This window comes from Danio aesculapii, chromosome 7 (assembly GCF_903798145.1).
Source record: "Danio aesculapii chromosome 7, fDanAes4.1, whole genome shotgun sequence".
NCBI classification, from domain to species: domain Eukaryota; kingdom Metazoa; phylum Chordata; class Actinopteri; order Cypriniformes; family Danionidae; genus Danio; species Danio aesculapii.
The window spans coordinates 51,721,069-51,743,845 of NC_079441.1; the positions used below are offsets into that span (position 1 = coordinate 51,721,069).

At 36.1% G+C, this 22,777-nt stretch overlaps 1 protein-coding gene across 2 annotated transcripts in view; it reads right to left on the reverse strand.

Moving 5' to 3' along the window:
- znf609b (zinc finger protein 609b) overlaps nucleotides 1–22,081 on the reverse strand; it is a 107,925-nt gene extending 85,844 nt beyond the window's left edge. For both annotated transcript variants that reach the window (XM_056462135.1, XM_056462136.1), the window contains exons 1-2: nucleotides 21,706–22,081; nucleotides 2,316–3,175 (exon numbers count right to left, since the gene is read on the reverse strand). In XM_056462135.1, coding sequence (XP_056318110.1) covers nucleotides 2,316–3,056 — 741 coding nt within the window. In that variant the 5' untranslated portion in view covers nucleotides 3,057–3,175; nucleotides 21,706–22,081. The remainder of the gene's footprint in view (nucleotides 1–2,315; nucleotides 3,176–21,705) is intronic.
- Nucleotides 22,082–22,777: the final 696 nt, after the last annotated feature.

A 22,777-nucleotide genomic window follows, 5' to 3' on the forward strand; every position in this document is an offset into this window, starting at 1 on the left:
CTCCCTCTATTCATAGGCTGTGATGGAAGCAATGATTAGTGAAATCATAGTAATCTAACAATCTTAGGAAGATTCAGTTAATATAGCTTAAAGGTGCTGTATGCGAGTTATTGATTCTTCTAAAGCATAAAAATACCATGATATGTTTGCAGACATATAAAGGGTCACAAAACACCAAAACACATTTTTTGAGATATTGATAGTCATATACGAGTCCCACGCTGCTAAAAACACAAAACAAAAAAGTAAAAAATAGGTTGTTTTTGCGTTTTTTCAAGCAAATTCGTTCTTCCGGTTTGAAATGAAATTTTGAAGCTACGTCACGGACATGAGATTATTGTGTAAATTCCAGTGTGTAGACTGGATGTGTATACTGGCGGGTACAACGTGACGTCTTTGAGTTTTCAGCATTAATTCATGAGAAAGACTTAGTTCGAACCAATCAGCATGCTCTACTGTGAATGAATTTCATTAATATGCATGTTACAGCTTCGAAGACTGTTTTTACCCGCTTACAGTGTTCAGACGGCAGAGAGACACCACGTTCTGTTGCCAACTGTAATTAAAGCAAGTGGAAACAAAATAATTGTTTGGAGACATGGGTTGTCAGTGTTGCGCTTATTAATGTGCCTCAACAAAGGTTTTGTTTCCATTTCCAAGCGATGAGAGAGGACCCACATTTGTGGATTACAGTGGTCTGCTAACACGTGACAAAAATAAGATTGTAAGGAACATTTTTTTTTTATCCGAGAGCTTTTCGAATCTTAACCGGAAATGGTAAAATCCTGATTTGCCGCTCATCTCCTTTTAAAAAAAGGCACAGTTCCAGATGGTGTTGATGGATCAATGTCTTTGTTTATGTTTATTCATATGGCAAAGTTAGTTAGTATTGACACTCACGTTTTAAAGACATAACTTAGTCAAAATGATTTAGTTACTAAGTTTACAGTACCTTAATATTATTACAATATTATGGACTGAAAGATCCGTTGTAAATGCTACTTTCCGAATATAACCACCTTAATCAAACTATTACCGTAGGATTTTCACAGCGTATGATTTTTGTCTCATTTTGTGACAGGATAGTCTATACACACACATTGCTGTTTCACATTATCCTCTGCATCTACCGAGAAATACGGAGGTTTTTTCCCATATGGCGTACGATTTCAAATTCCATTAAAACTACACTCTTCCAGCAGTTCCTCGCATCCAATTTATCGTTTGTCATGGGCATGCATGAAATGTTCCTAAATGAAAGTGAAAGTGCCAACCTATAGTTAAAGCTGACAAAGTTAGAATGAAACACCCGAAATTACATGAAACTCCGGAGTAAATGTGGATAGTGTGGTGACGCAATGACGTTAATTGAATTATGTGCTATAACATGTAAAATGGGATCATGAAAGGAACATTCAAAAAGCAACTCATGTAAACACTTTTATCACTTTGATCAAGGCTTATTCAGATTAAGCCAAATAATTCAATTACTGACGTCCATGTAAACATAGTCACTGTCTATCTCCCCTGCGTCTGTGTAGCCTCTTTGGAAATCAGCGTGTGCATGTACTGAAACTCCCCTTTTCGTGCAAACCCTTCTGTTTTTCGCCACTCGACAATTTCATCTAAACAAAGCTGGACTCACCAACTCTGCTGATATTTTTCTAAAAACACCCTGCTTAGTTGGGGGGGGGGGGTGTCATGACCCTTTAAGAAACATGTGAACATAGCTGTTTATTTGAAAGATAATGCTAAAGTCAGTTATTCTTCTTTGAAAATGTGCATTCCGAGTCGGAATGTCTGTCTTTGTTTTAGTCTTTGTAACTCCGCCTACTGCCAATTTACCCAATTATATTTTGCATCCCTAGTTGCCATGGTGGAAAACCCAGCGCATTACATTTCAGTCTTGAAGGCTGCCTCAATGTATATAGGCACGGCTAAAAATTCTAACTCTGAAAGACAGTAGCAGCCTCCGAAATGAGACGCACATTCAGAGATATAAAAATCCACGTTTTATTTAATTAGCAAATGCTATCATGCTTTTATGAGTTTTCCAATTTCGATTTTGTCTCACATATTTGTTCCAACCTCTTCCACACATCCAATCCTTCCTCTACTATCCGATCAATAGAAGTGGCAATCACAAAAAGCACACACAAGGCCAAAGACAGGACGCAAAGAAAACATTACCGCAGAGGAAACAACTCACTTGCATTCAGATGTTTCGGTCGTTAATATTGACCCACGTTATCAATAATCCAATAACGCAATTTACATTAGCTGCTAAATGGTTTAAATACACAATCCATGCTTACCTTTTCATTTTTCACCTTCTTCAAAGCTCTGCATTCCCCGTCAAGCTCCTCTGGCTCCGATTTAATAGACGGAGAGACAATTCCAACAGTTTCCAGAGTGTTATTCCCAAGTTGCTCTGTCACAGCCATGTCTGTGTTCTGTGAATTGTCAAAGGCTGTGTTGCGTGTGCTTCCAAATGCTTGAGCACTTGTCACTATATCCTTTTCAATTGCCACAACTGCGACTGGTCCACTTTCATTTTTGTCTTTTTTGTTTTTCCCACTCGATACGTCCTTCTCCTTTTTGCTGTTCGGCACACCGCGTGAGGCCTTGGCACCCTTCTCGATGCCTTTGCCAGGAGCAGAGTTCCCGCCTCCTGAACTACCTGTTGCACCAGTAACCTCCCCTTGGGTCCGTCCCTGATGGTCCTTTTTTGCTCCATCTGCAGCTGGAGACTTGCTGCTATTGTCTTTAGAATTTTTGTTGCGTTTAGATTTTGATTTGCTCTCTTTGCCCTGAGGGGCACTCACAGGGCTAACGAACTTTATATTATCAGGCAGAGCCGCTACTGCGCTAGGAGGAGCTGCCATTCCCCCTCCGTCCTTAGTGCCAGACATCTCGAGTTTGTCCTTCTCTAGGTCAGCGTCAAGGTCGATAATCAGATTTCCAACCCCGATATCCCACTCATCACCGCTGTCGTAAGTGTCCACCGCATTCGAGTCCACACCTTTCCCGCCTGCAGTGCCACTACTTAGGGACATTTTAGTGCCAGCGGCCCAGGTTTGTTACAGTAACGTCTGATTCCTCAGACTGCCAGGGTGCGGGGAGAACAATATCCTCAACGTATTGATGTCAACTTCCCAGTCACCCACATTTTGCCCTAGAGGAGAGACAAACAAAAAAGGATTATCTGTCTTGTAATTGTATTCTGAAAATGAAACGGTAAGGGGTGAATATGTGGCACTAAAAATGAACAATTTACTTGAAACTTCATCAAATACAGACAATGAATCTTTTCATGTTACTTTGATAATAATGGAAAGCTGAAAATACAAAAACAATTGGGTTTAAAGTGCTGTTATGCTTGTACATACCATGTTACTTAGAGCAGTAAGAATACTCTAGCTTCTATGGTTGTCACGATACTGGAATTCCATACCCATCGATATTGAAGTTTTAAAAACATCCATTTCCCGCGAACATTTTTCCATGCTCAACAGCGATCAAATATTCACAGGAAATGGCTGTTTTTAAAATTTCAGTATCGATTGGTATCGAATTCCAGTATCATGACAACCCTAGTAGCTTCCAAATTATACTAAATGTTTACACAGATGTTTCTTGAATTCTTGACTCCAGTTAAGTAAATATTAGAAAACACATGTGGTACAACCACATACGCAACCATATGCGATCTAATCCGCTGTAACTTTAGAAAATCAATAGAAAGCTATTATTTTCTGTATTGCACATCTCATTACATTCATTAACACTCAATTAAAATTTTGCCAAAAGCCTAAATTCCTGTCCTGTTTTCATGTGCATACAATATTGTTATTATAGTACAATCCAAGAAATAACAAAGTACTAATATAAGCCTAACCCTAAAGCATACTTGTTTTTTGTTTTTTTTACACAAACGCACACACATACACGCACAAAGTAAACTCTGTTTCATAGCATGCATAAACACAGGCACTTAACACATGAGTACAAAAATGTCTTTGTACTCATTTCTCTTTCAGTCTCCTCACTAAGCACATGTCAAATTCGGTATCTATTAGGAACGCACTGAATTTTTGGCTGCCGATGAATAATGATTACCAGCACATTAAATGCTGCGGCGCATAAATGTTTTTTCATTTCGCTCACAATTTTGGCCATTTTTCTAACTTTGGATTTTCAGAGAAAATAGAAAAAAGAAAAAAAAAATGAGCTAAAATAATTTTCAAAAGTAATAAAATAATGGGCTGTAGTGGCCAGCAGTGTTCAGTCCAGCGATTCTACTCTCCCTCCAGCCGTAGTCACTTATGGTATGAAGTAGCTTTCACACTAGACATGGAAGGCGCTGTGCTATGAAACCCATTAATTTAACTGAGTCATGCAAAGGCTGGTTTGTTGCAGCATTGACCAAAGCAAAAAAGGGTCAGAGTTGAATATAGTTCAATATTCCTTTCTGGATATTTCATTCATGAACCCATATACTTCTATGTATGAACCGCACATGCTCACTGGAAAAGCAAAGTCCAGCCAAATAAGGTGCTGACAGGACATGTCTATGTAGTTCTTGCTCCTGCTCCTACTGTGCTGTCATGGCGACACTGGAAAAAATGCCACCTCTTGAGTTGTTCAAGGTCTATAAAATGTGGTTCCGGAGTTAAATTTAAAAAGATTTACAAAATTTAATTACTTGATAAAATAATTAAAAAAAATTTCATTATTGATTCATTATTGACAAACTGATTCTGTGGTTTTGGCCAAGAGCATAGAGAATTTTCATTTTTGTCCAAGAATATTAATTTCGGTGCATCTCTAGTATCTATCGGTTTTGGTCTCATAATTAGTTTGTTTAATATTCTTAATTATTAAATGTGTGAAATCATTTATGTAAATAATTTATGTCCCTGTTGCATTTAATGATTCAGCTATGATAAAAAAACTATATAATAGCATATTTAAGCTATATAATAGCTCAATTTTGTAAAATTCAAAAACATTAAAATGACGGCTTGATGATGATTTTTTCACACAACCAAAATGCATGCCAAACTACATAAAAAAAAAACAATTGGTATAAAAACTGCAGATGATACACTGCACAGGACAATCAATCAATATTTGAACATTCATATTGCACTGTAAAATATCCCTCGAGTCAGCTTCAAAATCTGATAACAGATAAGGATGCCCATAATAAATCATTTTATATAATATATGTTGTATACTTTCTTGTACTGATTGTGCATAATACTGGCATTATATTGGCCTTTTGCAACCCCAGTTTCTACGCTATCTGACAAAAGTCTTGTTGCCTATTCATGTTTTAGGAACAACAAATAATAACTTGACTTCTAGTTGATCATTTGGTATCAGAAGTAGATTACATGAAAAGCAAAGGCCCCTAGATTAGGCTTATTTTCCAAAATAAAATATGATCATGCCTTAATTTTTCATTATTCAATTAGGACAGGAAGATCTGACTTTGCTTAGACAAAAGTCTTGTCACTTAACAGAAATAAATGTACAGTATAGAATATAAAGTCATGATGCAGTGGAAAAATAATTATTGTTGTGAAAATTAATGTTGTGTATGACTCCCATGAGCTTGGGGGACTGCATCCATACATCTCTGCAATGACTCAAATAACTTATTAATAAAGTCATGTGGAATGCCAAAGAAAGCGTTCTTGCAGGACTCCCAGAGTTCATCAGGATCCTTTGGATTGATCTTCAATGCCTTCTTCATCTTACCCCAGACATGCTCAATAATGTTCATGTCTGGTGACTGGGCTGGCCAATCCTGAAACACCTAGACCTTCTTTGCTTTCAGGAACTTTGATGTGGAGGCTGAAGTTTGAGAAGGAGCGCTATCCTGCTGAAGAATTTGCCCTCTCCTGTGGTTTGTAATGTAATGGGCAGCAAAAATGTCTTGATACCTCAAGCTGTTAATGTTGCCATCCACTCTGCAGATCTCTCGAACACCCCCATACTGAATGTAACCCCAAACCATAATTTTTCTTTCACCAAACTTGACTGATTTCTAAGAGAATCTTGGGTCCATGTGGGTTCCCATAGGTCTTCTGCAGTATTTGTGATGATTGGGATGCAGTTCAATAGAAAAAATCTAACATCATACTTTTCCAAATGATCAACTAGAAGTCAAGTTACTATTTGTTGCTTTACAACTGGGATTGACAACAAGACTTTTGTCAGGTAGTGTAGATGTCACCCACTGAAAAACCATTACAACTTGAAGACTATTTTAGTCATTAAAAAAGATTATTATTGTGTTGAACACTAAATAAGGTGTTCTGAAAAGAGCTGAAAACCTGTAACCATTGACTTCCACAGTAGGAAAAACAAATATTATGGAAGTCAATGGTTCTTAAAAATATCTCCTTTTGCTTTTAATCAACACAATCTCACAGCAATTCATAACTTTTTGATTTAGTGGCTAATTTGTATTCATTTGTAAAATCTCAATCATGCATTTAAGTATGATCTGCTTATTCCCCAATGAGGGTTACTATTAAAAGGTGGGGCTTGAGGGCATTTTTAAACAAATAAAAATCACATGAGTTTGAAATCAACTAACCACTTTTCTGACAAATAGTTACATTTCCTCATGAGATCAGACAGGTTCAACAAAAGAAAGAAACAGGTTTGGAACTAGTAAAGGGGGAATAAATGAAAATAATTACAATTATTCAGTTTTGCATGTATTATTCCTTTAACGTACGTCTATATGTTACCAAAACATATTCTTAGACTTTGCACAAAGAGCAAGGCACAGATAGCAATAATAACATTTATACAAAGACCCCTTCACTCCTAAACAAAAACTGATCTGTAAAATTGTGTGCATTTTGACCTATATTACATGGCAAACAGTTGTTTAGGAGCATGTGTCCATTGGCATTGGGCTTCTTTCAAAGCCTGATGTCTAATTAAGGCAGCCAATTCTTTTCCATGGGTCATCTCTGCTTAGTGAAAGGAGGGCCAAATAAGCCAACACAAGTCAAAGGAGCATGCACTTTGACCTCTGATGGCGTAAATAATTAACACTCAAGTCTGCAGCATTTGTCTTGCAGTGCTGGGGGACTCGGAGCTGAAAACAAGGGCTAGAAAACGACTTAAATGACCCTCAGTTTTCAATAATAAAAAGAAACTGCTCAGCACAGCTCTTTGAGCATCTGATTAACTCATGTTAGTCTATCCATGCTTCACCAAGCTTAACTGCAGATCAGTTCAGCGAGCGAAAAGCTTTGTTCAATAAGCTGGAGCTTATATCAGCCTTTCATTTAGTTTTATATAGGTTTTCACAAGTCTATTATCACCATAAAAGCCAAAGAGTAATATTATATGTGAGAAATATTATTACAGACTCTGTTGTTGTAATAGAATGTGCTTCTAGTTTGAATGCCTAATGCTTTTATTATTAGGGATAAGCAGAGAAATTTTGAATTACTTTAAATAATGTTTCATTCCAAGGGTCAATACTTAAAATAAACAACCTGACAAAAGTCTTATCCAAGTTTTAGGAACAACAAATAATATCTTGACTTCTAGTTGATCATTTGGTATCAGAAGTGGCTTACATGAAAGGCAAAGGCCTCTAGATTAGGCTTATTTTACCAAAATATGATTTTTAATGATTTAATTAGGACAGTAAGGTCTGACTTTGCTTAGACAAAAGTCTTGTAACTTAACAGAAATAATGTACAATATAGAATATAAAGTCATGGTGCAGTGGTAAAAGAATTAATATTGTGTATGACTCCCATGAGCTTGGACGACTGCATCATACATCTTTGCAATGACTCAAATGTATTAAAAAAAGTCATCTGGGATGGTAAAGAAAGCGTTCTTGCAGGACTCCCAGAGTTCATTAAGATTCTTTGGATTGATCTTTAATGCCTCCTCCTCCATCTTACCCTAGACATGCTCAAAAATGTTTATGTCTGGTGACTGGGCTGGTCAATCCTGAAGCAATTTGACCTTCTTTGCTTTAGGAACTTTGATGTGAAGGCTGAAGTATGATGAGTGCTATCCTGCTGAAGAATTTGTCCTCTCTTGTGGTTTTGAAATATAATGGGCAGCAAAAAATGTCTTGATACCTCAAGGCCCGTGCACACAGAGATGCTTTTTACTCAAGTTTTCCGTCGGCATTTAATGCTTCGTGACTAAATAAAGGGTGTCAATGTGATCGTGCACACCATCTTCCAAAACGGCAGGCGTAAAAGCGTAAATTAAGAAACGCCTCATGCTCGTTTTTTAGTTTTGACGCACCGCGTCAAAACCTTCTCCACCAATCAGACTGTCACTTTTTTTCACGTGTACAGAGCTGCTGGAGTTGCAGTAAACAGCACTCCGTGTTGCTCAAGCGCAAAACTGTCAATGCGAGCGCACATTGAAGAAGATGCTCAGAGGCGATATGAACGTGGAGCTGCTTATTGCTCTGGTGAACAATAATCATTTCTTCATTGCTAGAGCTGCTACTTGAACCATCCATGCTTGTTTGAATCGCCAGTAACTTTAACCACAGGCGTGTCAACTTTGTATTCTTCTTCTGTTTTACAAACAGGTGTCAGAAGATTAAAGTTGTGTAGCGCCATCTAATGTCAAGGAGTGATTTTGCATACTCTTCTGCTTAATCCGGAAAAACATCTTAAAAATGATGACGATAAACGCAAACAAAATGCGCCCCGGTGTGTACGAGCCTTTAGGCTGTTGATGTTGCCATCCACTCTGCAGATCTCTTACATGCCCCCATACTGAATGTAACTCCAAACCATGATTTTTCCTTCACCAAACTTGACAGATTTGTGTGAGAATATTGGGTCCATGCGGGTTCCAATAGGTCTTCTGCTGTATTTGTGATGATTTAGATGCAGTCCAACAGAAGATTTATCAGAAAAATCTACCTTCTGCCACTTTTCCAAATGATCAACTAGAAGTCAAGTTATTATTTGTTGCTCTTACAACCAGACTTTTGTCAGGTAGTGTGTATGCTATAAATGCTATGCTTATTCAATTACACTAAATAAGTAATGCAAAATGTAATGTCATTAAGTTTTAAGAATGCTAGAACTAGGCTTGGGCGTTAATACGGTAATATGGTATACCACGGGATCTAAAAATAGCAACGGTGTCAGTTTTAATACCGTTATACCGTCATAAAAAAAAAAACAATGCACTTGTACAGGAGACAAAAATAATAAATATTATTTATTTAATGCCTTATAATGCGTTTGCGTGATTGTCATCACGGGACAGTGTAGAGGAGAGAGAGAGACCTGGTCTCGAAAAAAGAACATAACCGCTGCAGTTGGGCAATATTTTCGGTTTCGACCAAACGAGAAGGGATACGTGGTAAATACGAAGTAGAGGTCTGCTGTACCGCAGGAGCCGTGGGATCCGACCAGATTTCAGAGTGCCCTTCGCAGATCTCTAATACCAACAAGACAAACAGGTGACGGCGAACCTAAGGTCGCAAATACGGTATTCAGTTTCAGAATGGTTTAGGCACAAGCCAACAGTTTAGGGATGCTGTCTGAGCCTTACATCATAATTTTTTTATTATGCACGGTAATACTGGATACTGAGGTAAAATAGGGAGGAGGTTTGACGGTATCAAAATTTGGATACCGCTCAAGCCTAGCTAGAATGCCATCAATAGTTTCATGTTTTTAAAAATGATCATTATTTTTTGCTTAAATTAAAACAACTACTATTTAAAAAAAACTATTATTAAAATTTGGTAATGGTAAATAGCTCAAATTAGCCAACATAAATAATAAAAATGTAGCGATGTAAAAATGTAGAATGTATATTATACTAAATCAAAAGCTTGTTAAAGGAAAAAAAAAAAAGAAAATTCTGATATCATTTACTGGCCCTTGACTTGTCACAAACCTTTTTGAGTGTAACCATTGACTCCCATAGTATATATATATATATATTTTTTTAGTTACAGTTTTTAAAGTTACAGATTTTCAGCTTTCATCAAAATATCTGTGTTCAACTCATAAAGGTTTAGAACCACTTAAGCATAAGCAAATATTCTTTTTTTTTTTTTTTTGGCAAACTATGCCTTCAAACTCTCTTAACATTGTCAGTACTTATAAAGATTAGTTTTTCTACAGCAACAAAGCCATTGGATACCCTGTAACTATGCCTTGTAAATGACAATAGCCCACCTAGAACAAGACACAAAACCTTGTGATTCTTCAATTGACGAGCCATCATCTGACGACCATGCGTGCTCTACATAATCCCAGATGGTCATTCTTTCACAGTGGGCAGATCTAAAGACTGCAGCTGTTCTGATGGAACAAACAGTCAAAGGGGTCAAAGTCAGTTTCCAACATCTGTAGCTAACCTGTGCACTGCGGTTTCATGTGAAAAATCTTGTTTGATCCCTTTAAAAGTCTAGGAGATGGACGGCGTATTCAGTATGCTGCTTTTTAAACATGACATGAGTATTTGAGGATCACGAATCTTAATATAAATCAGTCTTTAGAAAATATGTGATGAGCAGATCCTCAACTAATTTTTCTTTTTCATTACTACACACAAGATTATTTTGGTCTACAGGAGATACATGAAAACCAATGTATTGCTTTTGGAAAGTGAACAGAACTCTGCTAATCCACTTTTTCCTAAATTAATTTTCACATATGCAACAATTTTAAAGGGCACCTATCAAGGAAAACCAACGTTTGAACAGAAATTTGTGTAAGTTTAGTGCGTCCACATTTAAATTAGAGTGATATAAACACAACAAGTCTCTTTTAGTTAATTTTCTGACACTGAGATAGCACTGTTGTTTTCCCCACACACTGTTGTCGATTAACAGGCGAGTATTAAAATGTCTCCATATTAACGTGTATAAACGTGCACATTTGCAAAGAAACTGGGATTAAAATACCTGTTCCAACTGTCTGTGATCACACTGCACTTTAAGAAGCAGTAATTGGTACACCGTGTATTTTTTGTAGCATTTTGAACTATACTTTTTGAGCTACGTAATTTATTACCAATGGAATCATCACCGTCACACAGTGTACACTAGAGGTGTGAACCTATACTGGTCTCACGGTTCGGTTACGATTATCATGCCATCAGTTCGGTTCAATTCGATATTTCAGTGCATCACGGTGCATTGACGATGCTTTCCATACACAGTGTTGTATTTTGGGGGATGGCTATACCAAGCTGTCTGTATAAACACACATGGACACACAGCACCACACTGTCTCTCATTCACACACATAAACAAACATAGACAACACCAAACAAACAAACACACACACACACGCACACGCACACACGCATGCACACACAGGCACGCACACACACGCACTCACACATGTTTGTTTTTGTGAAAAGTGGGTACATTACATAGGTTTCCATTCACTTTATACTGTCCAAACCGTATATCGTATTGCCCTCACCCCACCCTACCCCTAAACCCAACCATCACAGGAGACTGTGTGCAGCTTTACTCTCTGATTAAACTCATCTCATGGGATTTATAAGCTTTTTGAGAAATGAGGACGTCACCAATGTCCTCATATTTCACCTCCTTTTTGTAATACCTGTTTCATACCTATGTCATTATACAGATTTGTGTCCTGATATGTCACAAAAACACGTACACACACACACCATGCACGCTTGCTTGCTCGCTCGCTCCTTGTGAGACCGCCCACTCCTGTTAAAATTACACCAGAGTTACCGACCGATCCTGTGCTTTTATTCGGAAATTTCGGAATGCATACAGCCAAGAGGAAAAGTCACGCCAGCAGCCGAGAGGAAAAGTCACACCAGCAGGTGAAATGGGCCACAGTGAGAGAGATTCATTTCATTCCCTCAATCGCAAAGAAAGTAATCTGCTGCAAGTGCCAGTAAAAGACTTTCCAGAAAGTAAGTAGTTGGAAGTAGTTGGCGCCTGTAGTGTTGTAAATACCCGCGCTCGCCTCCCTCGCGACAGAGCGCATATGAGGCAAATGACGTCAGTACATAATAACCGGTTATGATTATGACTGAACCGACACCGAATTGTCCACGTCTGCATTGCGGTGCACTTAAGAAACAATTAATTTTGACACCCCTGATAATTATAATTATTATACATTCAAATATTATTCAAATGGGGTTAGAAACACAGGTAATTGTCAGACTTTTTGTTCTTACATATTTATTTCATACAATCAATTAAATAAAAGAAAGAAAGAAAAAAAAAAAAGAAACACCATCCAGATTTTCAATAAATGAGCACCAGTATACAAACATAATACAGTGTTGATAATAGATTTAATTCACACATTTTTTAAAGCAATTTTCTGCTGGAAAATTCTAATTAATAGCTGGAATATTGTTTTGAGCAGATTTATAATAGTTCTCTGGAACTGACTGCAGTTCTGGCATACGCTATGGCTAATCCTACACTGCCAATAAAAAATATTATCAAATAAAACGCTAAACATCAGCCCTATCAATGCCAAAAAAACAACAAGAATTTACAAGCAGATAAAGAATCACATTAATCTGCATTAGAAAGATAACACCTCACAAAAGTGCACAACAGACCACTTGTGAAAGGTAACAGGGATTGAATGCTGAAATGAATGATGTGCACTGCTTGAGCGGTGACACAACAGTAAATTCATAACGAGTGTATGGATCTTTCCAAGCATTCACAAACATTATACAGCAACTGCAATACATCTCTCTTCCAGCTCTACGCTCCCATCGGCTCAGACCTATTGATTTCTTAGGACTATCCTAACACAAGATCTTTCAATATCAAAGCTTGTTTGTGATACAAGCACCATATTATATGGCCTTAAAACACAATCCAGACCAAAGCTGATCAAAAGTGTTTTGGAGTGTAAAGTATGGAAAGTATCTAGCTCTGGCCTGCAGACAAAACTCAACCCTACTACAGAGCTAAACGAAAGAAAAGAATCTGTATGAGACACAGGTAATAGAGTCGCCCTCCGGCTGGCTGCCAGCTCATCTTCACACGAGTTCTCTACAACTTTATTAAAGATAAAAGTTATTGTTACTGAAAGTAGAATTTGTCTGTATTTTTTTTTACACAGCCCGATCTGACAAGAAAATTAAGAACAATTCCATGCAAATGTCAACCTTGCCATGAAAAAAAAAAAAAACGTTTTCACCAAAATACGGAAAAATGTCTATGTTTTTTGTGTATGCTTGTATTTACAGTACTTTAGAAATTCTCAAAAATCTATGTCAGAGTTTTCAAACTATTATATTTAATTTACCAAAGTCACAGAAGTGGCAATTTCACATCCATAACACCTTTTCCTCATAAATGCAAAAATGCAAAATAAAATTAAATCCATCATGTTGGTTCTATAGAGATCCCACACTTATCCTTCTGATTAGCATTGTTTCTTTTGGGTTGTGCAGTTTAATTGACAGAATTTCTACAAAGTATGTTGTATACTGTAAACTTGCAGACTTGTTTTTGTCACATCCATAACGCATGTTTTTTTCCTTATTTGAAGTACAAAACATGTTTACAGATTGATATTTTTCTGCTCCCATAACTCTGTGGTCAGTTGTTCTGAAAAATATAAACTGATGTTTCAATATAATGTTAACATATACTTTCTATGTACAATTTACACAACTATAAGAGCAGCAGTGAACAAGTGCTATAGACAAGTTTCAGGTGTGTAAAGTCTAAGAAGCCAAGCATTAGTAAAATTTTTTTTTTCTATGTTAAATATGAAATTTTTTTTCTATATTTCTATGTTAAATTCTATGTGAATTTATGTTTGGAATTTTTACTGCAAATGTCAAAACCACAACGCAGGAATTGCTCTTAACTATTTAGTGTATTGTCTGGAATGTGGCTAATTTGTACACTGAAAATTCATTGGATTTCAAAAATTTTTAACAATTGTTAGGGGCTGAATTTAAACGAATAAATTAAGTTTGTTAAAAATGTTAAACTAAATTAGTTTGTTTAAATTCAGCCTATATTACGGTGGCCTAGAGAGCTTAATGTGCTGCAATTTAAGAAATCACAAGCAATTACAAAAAAATGCAAGCAAATTAAGAAAAGATCTTTATCCATTTGACAGCACGCGTGCTGCAAATCCTTACAGCGAATACACATAAAAAAAGTGATGCATTTTTACGCAACGCAAACAATTTAATAAAACGCACTGCATTCTCTCACAGCGCAAACAATTTACGAAAACACCCTACACTTGCAAAAACAACAGAACACAAACAAAAATGTTTCAAGGGGACCCTAAAACGTCACGGATGCCGCCGTGCCATGACGATTGCCCAGTGAAGTTATAGGTAATCTTTGGAAAAACAAAAACTTGCCTATTTTAACATCCTTATTTCCGTGTCTTCTGTATTTTATTAGCCTAAATAACCATAACCTAAATAGGCAGGTCCGTCATGTTTTAGGGTCCCCTTCAAACATTTCTGTTGTGTTCTGTGCTATTTGAAAGTATTGTGAGAATGTGCAGTGCATTTTTTTGTAAATAGTTTTGTGTTGTGAGAAAATACAGCACGTTTTATAAATTCATTTGCATTGTGTGCAAATAGAGCACATTTTTTAAAAATGTATTTGCATTGTGAGGATTTGCAGCACGTGTGCTAGGATTGGGTCGACAGACAATACCATCGTTTACCGCCGATGGCCAATAGACATCAAGATGCTGAGCCAGTATCACGATCCATCCCCCTGCCACCCATAACAGCCGCAACCCGCTCACGGAAAACACACACAACAGGCCGTTTACACTAATATGACTTAATTTTAAAATGCCATTGTAGAACAAAAACGATCCACGTCCACACTATACCTCTGAAAATGCACATCACGTGACCACACACAAACACTCTCTGTCATGCGCTCTAGCTTATGCGCACGTCTGAGCTCCAGGCAGTCAGCGGGTGCTTTGAGCACAAAACCCCAGAGAGCAGTCAGCATATCGGACAGTTTATCAAGGATGTACCACTAGATCGCATCTCACTGTAGTTGTTAAACGTGATATTCAATTCATCTTGTCTCTATCTAACGACTATCTAAAGAAATTTACTAAATCCTATTCATTATTTTTTGCAGTGTACAAATTCTTAGGAGTTCCTTTATACGAGTTCTAAAAGGAGGTATAGCTTCAAACCCCACCCCTAAATGAGCAAATAGTACAAATGAGATCATCCAAATTAATACAAATTAGTCACTAAATCAAAAAAGTTACGAATTTTAAGTTCTGAACCCTGGTACGTTTGTGTTATCACAGTCACATCTGTTGCAAGGTAACAACAGTCTGGGAGGAGATGCATTTGGATAACTATTGGATAAATGTTGCTTGGGTATCTCAAATTTGAATTAGTTTTGAAAGTGCCAACACTAGGTGGAAAATGTTTTATGAATGTAATGTAAAAGTTCAAATGTATAAGAAGTGAGTAGTGTTCTTCTTATGTTTAGCGGAAATATATACATCATCTCTTCTTGCAGCATGCCAGTTAGGGCAGCATGATATTGGAAAAAACTGACATTGCAATATATTGTTTTTCTGCGATATACTTTGTGATATTAAGTCAATTTCACAAGATGATTTCAATAAATATTACTAGGGGTGTGATGAGATGCTTAATCCACAAGACGAGACAAGACACAAGTTTGGGTTCACAAGAATGAGATGAGACTTTTAGACTATTTCTTAAAAATTTCTTAGAAGTCTTTTATTCAACACAAAATGCAAAACACTTTAGGTGCTTTTTTTTTTAATAAACTTATTTATTGTTTTGAGTGTTATTTTACTGTAATTATGAACAGAAAATGACATGCAAACAGAAAACTATTTTGCTAATATATGAACAGAAAATAGTCCTTGTATAAAATTTTAAATATTTGCAAAATATTTGCTTCTATTTGGTGAAAAAAAAGTGGGTACTTCACACGCCCAAGCAACCAAGTGACACGGGCAACACTGAGGCCAGCCTGGGTTGCCAGGTGTGTGCAAAGCACTTGATTTGGGGTTAGAATATAATCCCACGTACAATTTTTCAATACTAATTTCATCTAGGGCTGGGCGATATATCGAGTTCTGGGGATATATCGATAGGATTCCCCAACGCGATGCGGGATTATCCTCTATTTTTTATATCAATATGGTTCGAGGCCACACGTGCGCATTCTGCGTGAAACAGACAACTCCAAGGTAGCACACGAGCCCCACTTGCACAAATGTGCGCATGCGCAAATGAATGATTCACTCCCTGAGTCATACAAAAGATTTGTTCAAAATGAACAAATCGTTCAAGATTGACGCATCACTGACGCGGCATGGAGAAACATGCAATGAAAGTGTTGCATCGAAATTTGACTTCCCGGACAAATCTGACTCCCCCTCGTGCGTACGCACATCACACAGTGCCTGTAGCCATCACAGCTGTTTATCAGAAACCTTTTATCAATCATTTCTTCTCATATATATATAGTCTATTCGTTTTCATCTCCTTATTTAATATTTAGTAAACAAGTTTAGTCAAAACAAAAGAAAAAGTGTAGTATTTTTAACATGGAGTGAAAGACTTCTCTTTAGATATCTTCGATATGGGCACTGTTTAATAATTGTGCACAACTAAAAAACACACACAGCTGATTTAATTGTTGTTTATAAATCACACAACTGTGGTATACAGGATTACTTATAACAACACTGTAATTGTGACATAAAATACTGTTTCATATTTACATTCAGAGTGGTTCTTTTCTATCCTACAATAGTTTTTGTTGTATTTCTATTTAAGTGTGTTCCTTTCTTGCTCTGACAATGTCGCTATGTTTTCTATGGTTCTGTTTACTTTATTATTTGCACAACAGCACAGTAGAGCTGTGTATAGTGTTAAGCAGGAAAAAACCCTGTACTGTATTTATTTATCAAAGATTTTTTTTTATAAATTGAAATGTTGTGCAACTTATAGTTTTAAGCGGGAGAAAAACCCTGTACTGTATTTTATTTATTAAAGATTTTGTGCAGCAGTTTTTATTTTGTTCAGCTGTTTATTTGTAAATAGGGAGGGAAACCCCTGTGTTTGAATTATATTTTGCTCAAAAATTGTTTAATAAAGTTTTAATAAAGCCTTTAATTCTCAAGTAACCATTTATGGGAAAATACCGGATACATATCATTTATAATCATTCCTTTTTTTGCCCATATCGCCCAGCTCTAATTTCATCCTTACACTATATCCTACTAACATCACAACACATGAGACAACTTTTCACCTTGATGAGAAAATTCGTGACATGAGATCTCATCACACCCCTAACTATTATTATTAGGAAGGAATTGACAATTTTATATTGTGACAATTTTGCAGGGAGCACATAGAGAGCGTTTGTTATAAAAGTATACTAAAGAAATTAACAGCATAAATAAATACAATAGAACAAATATACAACTGAAACAGACAGTGCTTTACAGTTTTCTGGATATTCTTACAGTACTGAAGTAAATTTTTAAATAATGTAAAGCAATCAAACTATGTAATCAAATGTAAAATAACACTGTACAGTCTTCATTGCGATAAAAAAATACAATTAATCTTCCTTCAAGCAACAATTGTTATAATTTCTTGTGCCCAGGTTAAATTCCTGCTTAATTATAATCACAACTCAAAATTGCTAATTCTGCGATGTGAATATTGCACACTTACATTGCAATATCGATGCTAAAACAATATATTGTGCAGCCCTAATGTCAGTTATAAGTATCAGAAAATGTGAATGAGTGAACTCTGTGAGGAAAATCAAACTACCATGAGGTAAATCGCACTCACCGTGCCCTAGACTACCCCTCTCAGGTGGTCTCTAGTATGCCTCGCAAATGGCCATCAAAGATTAGATAACAGTGTTCATAAACAAGCCAAACAAATCAAACTCTGAAGTCTAACAGCCCCAGGTGCACAGCTAAAGTGCTCATTAAATGATGTTCAACATATTTAGGGTGGGTGTCTGTTTGATCAGTCTAACATTGACTGTCTATTTAATTACATCACTCTTCTTTCTTAGATTACAACGTTTAGGTTTTCTTCTAATAGATGGTTACTATAAAAATATAGTGTGCATTTTGTTTTGCTTTCCAAGTGTTAGTCTTCATTTGAGGTTATATCCAGATTCCTTAGAAATGCTACAAATATATTTAATTTCCTTTCACGCACACTGAATTAGTGGACAATAGGTTCCCTCAACTATGAAGTACTTTGGTTGTACTATGGGACTGAATCGCCATGGATCATTGGCATACCAATTTATTTACAGTGCCAAGATGTGTAAAAGAATGCCATTGTTTTAATATGTACAATGGTACAAAAATCCTAAAAACCATACATCAACAATCCAGAATAAAGATTTAAGTGTATTAGATCTGTGGTGAAAATTAAACTTAGCCTGTAACAACAAATTGTATTCGATGTAGGCTTAAATGATCATAAAGTTGGGTTTTGATACAAAATACCAATGGAATCATAAAGATGGATACAAGCAGGTGAAGATTGGTAACACATTTGGCCTCTACTCAAAAGTTCTTTGATATATGATAACATTTCCATTGTAACCTTATGTTGTACTACAACATACTTACAACACTAAAGTACTTGTTCACACCATGACATTGGTGTTTTAAACAAGCCAAATGCACTCCATTTCCATTCAGACACAATAGGCGTCTTCAGCTTTAGAAGTACTATCGGTCTGAATAACCATAGATCATATTAACATACAAATATACTTACATGACCAATGTACTTAAAAGCATATCATACCTCTACATGATAATACAATGTTTATAGAAATAAACCTAATTTTATTAACACAGAGAGCCAGGATAATGATTTATATTTAGGAAAATAAGTGTATTAAACCTGTAGTGATGTAAAGGTAGGGCTGGGCGATATGGCAAAAATGCAATAACAATATTTATTTTCCATATTGAACGATAACGATATATATTTTGATATAAGTTGTTAATGGTTCCAGATTTAATAAAGTACTCCAACAATGACTGAAGCCACAAAATTTAGAGGGTCCATTAACTGGCATAACATATTTTTGGCCAATACATTTTCGTTAGTCGAAAATTCGATACATCACTAATATGTTGAAGAGCCTTTATTTGCAAAATTGAACTCCTCAACCATACACAAACATCACACATTTCAGGGGACGACAGGCCAGTCAAGAGGTATCATTAAAGAAATTGGAAATAATAGACATTTGTGGGAAATGGAGGTTTAAAAAGCCCCTCCCAGACTGTCCTTAAAGTAGGGCAATGTCAACACACATTTAGATTCCCATTGTTGCACATTTCTGCTGTGTGATTGGCTCTTAGATAGATATAGAGTAAAAACGTCCAGAGCTCATCATTGTTATTGACATAAATTATATTGCGATTTGATATAATATCGTTTATCAGCCCAGCCCTATGTAAACGTGATACTACTAAATGCTACTGTTTTTGCTGAAGGTAAAGCAGTGTTGGTTGGCTACAAAGCTAATAATCACAAGGCAAATCAACAGTGATGAACCAAGCAGAATCGTTTTCCTGAAACACTGGGAAACAATGCATAAAATGTCAATTCCATGGTCGTTTGATTATATTACTGCATTTACATTATACTAGAAAATACTTTGAAGGAATAGCAAAGTACTTGCTCAAAACATGATATTATTGTAACTTGCATACAAAAACCATAATGTAATCACTGTAGCATATCCGCTAATACATGGTATTACCTTAGTACCTTTAGTTATAGTGTATGGTGCTGCTCTAAAAGTTGTATTATATGGAGATTTTGCATTTCACTTCTTTCAAATATCACAAAAGTCTGGGTTTTGGATTTTAACTTTCTAAGATTTTTTTTTTTTCTGCTTTCTAATTGTGGTATTCATTTGAGGGCTAAATGTCAGTGAGTCTTAAAAAAATACAATTAGCCAAATTTACATTAATTTCCATTCAATCACACAAAAACAGAATAGTGCACAATAACTCTCAGCAAAAAAGCAATTTGAAGGTACTGAACGACTGAATAGTCAATATCATGGCCAAGAATACAATGGTGTTAATATGATAAAATGATAACTATGATAAAATAATGGTACAAAACATCAACATTTTATGTCAACGTTAGGGGAAAAATGTATTCAGAAATTTGAAGTAAATCTGTGGTAAAAATAAATTTGCCTGCAACAACAAATAATGTCCATTTTACCTTAAGATTTTAAAGTTAGTGTATAAATGCAATTTCACCAGATGACTTAATATCTCTATTTGGAAAGAATTTATAATTAATTTTATAATTTTATAATCTATACAATTTTTGGGGTCCCCCAACACATTTTTGTTGCTGTCTGTGCGATTTGCAGTGCGTTTCTCTATGGGCATGTGTTGTGAGTATTTTCATGCATGTGCTTAGTCAAAGATTGATGAATTAATTTTTACTATTTGCATCTCCATAAAATCTAATAAACAATCTATAAATTTTTGGGGTCCCCCGACACAATTTCGTTTGATAAAAATAAACTAATTAAATTAAATGAATGATAATAAGGGTCACAAATGGTACAATTTCTTATACCTGAATGCTTTTAAAATTATTATGCAATCACAGGCATAAAAAAAAACATACAAATAATAAATTATAACAAACTCAACATGTGATAAGACTATTGCGAATGATCACCGTGCGATATCGATGCTGAGACAATATATATATATATATATATATATATATATATATATATATATATATATATATATATATATATATATATATAAAAGCATTTTCAGGAGAACAAGTAAAAGATAGTGTAGATTAGCTACATAGCTTATATACATTGGCCCAATACATTGGGTCTCTATACAACAGACAGTGGTAAACCTTATCGAATCATTCAATTATTTTTGAACCAATAAGTCAAAATGTATATTCAAAATATGGTATTAAAGGTAATAACTTCGCATCCTACTTTGGGATTGTGCAATGGTATATCTAAGTACTTGTTCAAAACATGATATTATCATGATTCATGTCCCAAAAACATAACCAGCGTGTCCAAATATTCATTGTAATACCATGGTATCTTTTGTTAATATGTGGTGCTGCTCTGAAGACGAGTGACTGTTATGGAGTCCTGGAGTGAGTTCTGTGCTTGAAAGCAGTGATTCACTCTGAATCTGCTGATACTCACACATCCTTTGACATTCATAACATACTCGAGCTCTTCCACAGAAAACTGCAACTCTGGCATAAACAAGCCAGTGCCGTTTTAAAAGTCGACGTGCTTGTTAATTCTCACACCCTGTAAGAAATATATGAATGCTCCTGGTGTAATCGATTAAACGGGCACTCGTTGTTCGATTCGCCGCACCTAACGCGCGGTTCAAACGCATTGGTCCGTGCTGCTCTTAAGGAAATGACTCGCTAAGATGGTCAAAGCATGTGTGAGCCATGACAACCGAGCTAAGCTAACGGGCTAAAGCACCTCCAATCTCCATCTGCACCAATAAAACACCACCCCCTACCCACACACACACCATACACATACATACATTCACACACACGCACACATACACACACACACACAAAAGAAAATGCATTAATCCAAGCGCCACTTACCCCGCACGCGAACCCCTATCCAGCGAATACTTATGTACATTCCATAGAGGAAGGTGGAAAGGCCTCTGGATTTGCCTACGGAATTCCAGAAATGATTCCAAAGCGGAGCACTTTCCAACACATCCAAGCAACTAGAGAAAGGGAAGGCCAGCAGCCATCACACTCCTAAAGATCCCGTTCAGAAATGGAAACACTGCCTTGAAACTGGCATCGCAGGATCTAAATCTCAAAGCTTTCATCAAATGCGTCTTTCCTTAACTCCAAGACGATAAATCCAACATCCTGGCACGTCCATTTTCAAGTATATTCATTCATTTTTCCCCTTGAGTTGAGTCCTAGATCCCTCGCTCCTTTCTGTAAGGGAGATACAATGTAACTAAAGGGCAGGAGGAGGAAGCGCCAGGAAATCCAGGAGAACGATCCGGATGGATTGAACCATGCGCGCGGCGTGTCATAAGACGCGGAAACTGGATCAGCGCTTCAATTCCAGCCCTGCCAAGAATTCTTCCTGAAACCTCCAACAACATGTGTTTGAGTGAGTGGAATGAGTTCAGCACATTTCAAGACGCTTTCACGAACGTAGCGTCTTTTGTTTGGAACTTTTTACCTTCTCACCTCCTGGTGTTGTTACTGAACTTATGTATGAAATGCCATTCTTTACATATTCATAATTTTTACATATACTATAGAAATAGTCTGGGATCAGTATTTTTTACAGAAACAAATTAATAGTTTTAAAATAGTTATTAAACGGTTTGAAAAGTGACAGTAAAGATGTTTTTTATTTACACAAGGTTCCAATAAATGCTGTTTTGTTTAACATTTTATAGAGACTCTTGGAAAAAAATATTTCACTGTTTTCACAAAATTATTAAGCAGCAGAATCATTTTAACATTTATCACCAAAATCAGAATATTCTGAAAGATCATGTGACAGCAAAGACTGGAGAAATGGTTGCTAAAAGTTTAACTTTGCCATCACATAAATAAAGTTAAATATATAAATAATATTTACATTATATTAATATAATTTAATGTATAATTTATGCAATATATAAATATATAAATATAT